The sequence below is a fragment of the Rhinopithecus bieti genome, unplaced genomic scaffold (genome assembly GCF_001698545.2).
Source record: "Rhinopithecus bieti isolate Rb0 unplaced genomic scaffold, ASM169854v2 scaffold_7684, whole genome shotgun sequence".
Taxonomy (NCBI): Eukaryota; Metazoa; Chordata; class Mammalia; order Primates; family Cercopithecidae; genus Rhinopithecus; species Rhinopithecus bieti.
In genome coordinates, this window is record NW_016806071.1 from 3,431,479 (window position 1) to 3,437,636 (window position 6,158).

General features: G+C 45.6%; 1 protein-coding gene across 2 annotated transcripts in view; it reads left to right on the top strand.

Moving 5' to 3' along the window:
- Positions 1 to 6,158, top strand: part of COA7 (cytochrome c oxidase assembly factor 7) — a 12,030-nt gene that overhangs the window by 2,054 nt on the left and 3,818 nt on the right. For both annotated transcript variants that reach the window (XM_017874593.1, XM_017874592.1), the window contains exon 2: positions 2,215 to 2,355. In XM_017874593.1, the coding sequence (XP_017730082.1) occupies positions 2,215 to 2,355 (141 nt within the window). The remainder of the gene's footprint in view (positions 1 to 2,214; positions 2,356 to 6,158) is intronic.

Consider the following 6,158-nt stretch of genomic DNA (forward strand, 5'->3'; position numbering starts at 1 on the left):
CCAGGCTGGTCTCAAACTCCTGACCTCAAGCAATCCATCTTCCTTGGCCTCCCAAAGTGCTGGGATTACAGGTATGAGCCACGGTGCCCAGCCTTTTTTTTTTTTTTTTTTTTCAAATAAAGGTCTGGTGTGGCACAAGCCGGTAATCCCAGTTCTCTGGGAGGCTGAGGTGAGGCAGGAGGATCGCATGATGCCAGGATTTCAAGACCAGCCTGGGCAACATGGTGAAACCCTGTCTCTACTAAAAAAAAAAAAAAAAAGAAAAAAGTGACACTGGCCCTACCTTCTAATAGCTTGCAGTTTAGTTTGCAGAAATGACGTAGCTATTCCTTGAAGCTGATCCATAACATAGAGAGCATAACGTAACCATATACATATCATAACATAGTCATGAAACAGAGTTGCTCTGCAGTATGATGGCTTAAAAAGAACCTGGGGTTGGGCCGAGCACGGTGGCTCATGCCTGTAATCCCAGCACTTTGGGAGGCCGAGGTGGGCAGATCACCTGAGGTCAGGAGTTCCAAGACCAGCCTGACCAATATGATGAAACTCTGTCTCTACTAAAAATATAAAAATTAGCCAGATGTGGTGGCATGTGCCTGTAATCCCAGCTACTGGGGAGGGTGAGACAGGAGAACTGCTTGGACCTGGGAGGCGGAGGTTGCAGTGAGCCGAGATCACACCATTGCACTCCAGCCTGGGCAACAAGAGCGAAACAACGTCTCAAAAAAAAAAAAGAACCTGGGGTTGTTCTTTGAGAGCTGGTCCATGTCCTAAGTATAGAAAGAACTTATAGGAATTGGGGTCACTAAGGAACACGGTGGTTAGGGAAGACTTTGAAGGGAGGTCTGGAGGGCTGGGCAAGTGTTGATTAAATGGAGGAGAGGGTGGGAGAAGAAAGTGCTATCTTTTGGAAGGTTGAAGTCAGGATGTAGTACATTTGAAGTGGGAGTCTGGGCCACAGTATGTCGGGGCTTGAATGCCAGAGTAAGGAATATAGACTTTGCTCTGTAGGCAATGGAGAGCAAAACATGTCAGACAAGCAAGTTAATGGAATCGGGAAGGGTAGATATATCAAAAGGACTGGCTGCAGCACTTTAGGAGACCTGAGAAGAGGCTGTAGTTACCGTAGCAACTGGTGTAGTAGTTTCCTTGCATGTCAGGCTCTCTTATCTGGATAACTGAAGTCGCCTTCTAACCTGTCCCTGTCTTTGCACTTTACTCCCTTGAAATCCATTTCTACTCACAGATAAACTGATATTTTAATTTTAATTTTGTTATGTTAAATATTAGATTTTAAAATAACATATTTGTTATCAATGCCCAATTATATGCTCTCACATACTTAAATTCCTCCATACTCACCCAGGCATATATGAACATATATACCAGAGTAACATTTTTGTGGGGTTGTTTGTTTTGGTGGCTTTTGGTTTTTTGAGACAGGGTCTTACTCTGTTGCCCAGGCTGGAGTGCAGTGGCACAATCTCGGCTCACCGCAATCTCCGCCTCCTGAGTTGAAGTGATTCTCTGCCTCAGCCTCCCAGGTAGCTGGGATTATAGGCATGCACCACCATGCACGGCTAATATTTTTGTATTTTTAGTAGAGACAGGGTTTCTCCATGTCAGGCTGGTCTAGAACTCCCGACCTCAGGTGATCTGCCCGCCTCGGCCTCCCAAATTGCTGGGGAAGTCTGGGCTTTTAATATAACCATCACCCAAATAATGCACTTGTACCTGTTAAGTAATTTCTTCCTTCCACCCTTCCCAATCTCCAGTGTCTATTATTCCATACTTTTCTTGCTGCTACAAAGACTAGTCTATGAGCCTTTTAGGTTTTCATTGTTTTACCGTTGAACTTCATGAGAGATTCCAAAACTAGCAAAGTTTCAATCATGGAAGTCAGTGGGTATTTGGGCGTGGCTGACAGGGAGCAGAAGGGCTGGTGAGTGATGGAGCCAATGCAGGGGCTGAGGTTTCCCCAGGCCATACATTGCTCAGTCCATGGCTATGGGGAGACAATGTCATTTGTAGGTATGGCTAAACACCACCTACATTCTTTGTGGTAAGGTCAACTTGCGACATCTCAGGAGGACATAGCCTGTCTTAAAAGACATAGCCTGGCCTGCCACACCTGGGCACCCCCTACCCCAAGCCCCCACTGTGAAGCAACAGCCCCAGACATGGAGAACAGCCCTTGCCCTCTCTTCGCAGGTTGCTATCGGCTGGTGGACTATTTGGAAGGGATCCAGAAGAATTTTGATGAGGCTGCCAAGGTGTTGAAGTTTAACTGTGAAGAGAACCAGCACAGCGATAGTTGCTACAAACTGGGGACCTACTATGTGACTGGAAAAGGTAAGGATAAGGAGGGCCTGCCTTTTGGGTCCTTGTCACTGATAGCAGTGCTGGCCTCACACCTGAGCCCCATGATGAGCTCTTGCAGAAGGGTCTCACAGGCATTGGGCAAGTGCATTGTAGGAAGATGGAGAGGTGGGAGTTCAGCAGAGCGATGTGGGGAGGAACACAGCCTTTCAAGTTAGGTAAACCTTAGGGAATGCTATTTGCAAATAGTGGGATCTTGAGCCAATCACTGCAACTCTGTGCACTTAGTTACGTCACCTGTAAATTGGAGGGAAATAGTACTTGCTTTGTAGGGTTGTGAGGATTAAATAGGATAGTATAGAAAAAGGCATCAGCATGTGCCTGGCACAGAGTAAGGGGTCAGTAATTATAATTGTCTTGCTTCTGTCTTTTCTCCTACTCTAATTGTGGTTATCACTGGCATAGTGTTTACATTATGTATGGCTAAATAACAGATCACCTCAGTAGTTTCTGTGGGTCAAGAATTTGGGAGTGGTTTAGTGGGGGTACCTCAGGGTGTCTCATGAGGTTATAGTCAGACATTGGCCATGGAACCAGGGCTGTAGTCATTGGAAGGCTTGACTGAAGTTGGAGTTTCCACTTCTAAGATGACTCACTCTGATGGCTGGTAACAGAGGCCTCTGTTCCTTACCAGCTGTTATTGGGAGAGCTCAGATCATCATGACATGGTTCTCTCCATGGGCTGCTTGAGTGTCCTCATGACATGGCGTCTGGCTTCCCCCAGAGTGAGTAATTTAAAGGAGACAACAAGATAGAATCCACAGTGTCTTCTATGACCTATCTTTGGAAGTCACATGCTTTTCATTTCTATCACATATTTATTAGATGTAGCCTACACTAAGGGAAAGGACTTAAATTCCACTTCTTGAAGAGGAAGGAATATTAAATAACTTATGGACATATTTAAAACCACCACAGGCCGGGCGCGGTGGCTCACGCCTGTAATCCCAACACTTTGGAAGGCCAAGGCAGGTGGATCACGAGGTTAGGAGTTCAAGACCAGCCTGACCAACATGGTGAAACCCCGTCTCTACTAAAAATACCAAAAAAAAAACTAGCTGGGCGTGGTGGCACACACCTGTAATCCCAGCGACTCAGGAGCCTGAGGCAGGAGAATCACTTGAACCCTGGAGGCAGAGGTTGCAGTGAGCCGAGATCATACCACTGCACTCCAGCCTGGGCGACAGAGCAAGACTCCATCTCACAAAAAAAAAACAAAAAAAAAAACAAAAAAACCCAACACAAATAAGCAATAGGACCTTTGACAGGCAGTTTTTTTTTCAGGTTCTTTTTTTTTTTTGACAGGTTCTTGTTCTGTTTCTCAGACTGGAGTGCAGTGATAAAATCATAACTCACTGCAGCCTTGAGCTCCTGGGCTCAAGCAATCCTCCTGCCTCAGCCTCCCCAGTAGCTGGAACTAAAGGCACGTGCCCCCATGCTTGGCTAATTTTTTACTTTTTGTAGAGACAAGATCTCATTATGTTGCCAGGCTGGTCTCAAACTCCTGGCCTCAAGCAGTCCTTACACCTTGGCTCCCAAAGTGCTAGGGTCAGGTGTGAGCCACTGCACCTGGCCAAGGATGTCTTTTTTTTTTTTTTTGAGACAGGGTCCCACTCTGTCGCCCAGGCTGGAGTGCAGTGGCATGATCTTGGCTCACTGCAACCCCTGCCTGCCAGGCTTAAGCGATTCTCCTGCCTCAATCTTCCGAGTAGCTGGGATTACAGGGCTGTGTGACACTACCACCCAGCTAATTTTTGTATTTTTAGTAGAGATGAGGTTTCACCATGTTGGCCAGGCTGGTCTTGAACTAACCTCACATGATCCACCCCCGCCTTGGCCTACCAAAATGCTGGGATTACAGGTGTGAGCCACTGTGCCCGGCCCCATTTTAATTTTTTAAACTAAATTTTAGGCCAGGTGCGGTGGCTCACTTGAGCCCAGGAGGTGGAGGCTGCAGTGAGCTGAGATTGCTCCACTGCACTCCAGCCTGGGCCACAGAGCAAGACTCTGTCTCTAAATAAATAAATGAAAATAAAAATGATTCTAACCTTTTAATATTTTTTCTAAACTCTCGATAGCCCTAGTGGCTTATTTAGGAAATTTCACTATGGGCTAGAAATATTAATTTGTAGGTCAGCAGTTTCCTTAGTTTCGCTTCAATTTGGTTTTCTTCTGATAACTTCAAGTAAAATCAAAGTTAAATTCTTTACTTACAAATAGCATCTGCGATCCAATTTTTCCAAACACTTCTATCTAGTATATATTCAACCAGCCAGCATTTGATGTGAACACAAGCTACAAAGATGACTGGAATGGTGTTCACTGAATGATAATGATGGTTATTACTAGATGGTGGATTTGGAATGGTTATTTAAAAGAATAATGTTAAAATGTTTGTGTTTTTTGAGATCGAGTAATGGTACATGGGGATTTGAAGTTTTGCACACATACAAATGAGTAAAAAAAGTGAGCCCTGCCACCACTTCTACTTAAAAGTATTTGTTAGTGATTTCCCATTGTTTTTAAGATTAAATTCAGAGGTCCTTAATGTGACCCTGCATGATCTGGTCCCTGCTTGCCTGTCTTGCACTGTACTTTTCCTCCATGCTCTTTTCACACTTAAAATCATCTTTTTTTTTGGTGAGACAGGGTCTCACTCCATTGCTGAGGCTGAGTGCAGTGGCTCAATCATAGCTCACAGCAGCCTTGACCTCCTGAGCTCGAGCGATCCTCCCACTTCAGCCTCCTGAGTAGCTGAGCTGTTTTTGATTATTTTGTAGAGATGGGGTCTGGCTATGTTGCCCAGGCTAGTTGCAAACTCCTGGATGCAAGTGATCCTCCTACCTTGGCCTACCAAAGTGCTGAGATTACAGGCCTGACCCACCACGCCCAGCGAAAATCATACATTTATTTGTATTGTTATTTATTTATTTAGAGGTGAGGTCTTGCACTCTTGCTCAGGCTAGAGTGCAGCGGTGCAAAACTATAGGCTCATGCCCCCATGCATGGCTAATTTTAAATTTTTTATGGAGACAGAGTCTCACTATGCTGCCCAGGCTGATCTTGAACTCCTGGCCTCCTGAGGTCTTCCTGCCTGGGCCTCTCAAAGTGCCGGGATCACTGGCCACCGTGCCTGGCCTGTATGGTTATTTCATGTCTGTCTCATCAGCCCATAAGACAGGTCTCATTAGGCCTCAAAAGCAGGACAGTGTCGTTTGTTCCCCAGGACCTAGCATAGCAATTGGCAACTATTCAGTATACAGTTGTCCCTCAGTATATTTGGGAAATTCGTTCCAGGACCCTTATTCCATTCTGCCACAGATAACGAAGTCTGATGATGCTCACATCTGTTATATAAAAATGGCATAGTATTTGCGTATAACCCTACCCATATTCTTCTGTGTATTTTGTTTTATTTTTTGTTTATTTGTTTGTATGTTTTGAGATGGAGTCTTGCTCAGTTGCACAGGCTGGAGTGCAGTGGCACGATCTCGGCTCACTACAACCTCTACCTCCTGGGTTCAAGAAATTTTCGGCCGGGTGCGGTGGCTCAAGCCTGTAATCCCAGCACTTTGGGAGGCCAGACAGGCAGATCACGAGGTCAGGAGATCAAGACCATCCTGGCTAACATGGTGAAACCCCGTCTCTACTAAAAATATAAAAAAATTAGCTGGGTGTGGTCATGGGCGCCTGTAATCCCAGCCATTCGGGAGGCAGAGCTTGCAGTGAGCTGAGATTGGGCCACTGCACCCCAGCCTGGGCAATAGAGCAAGACT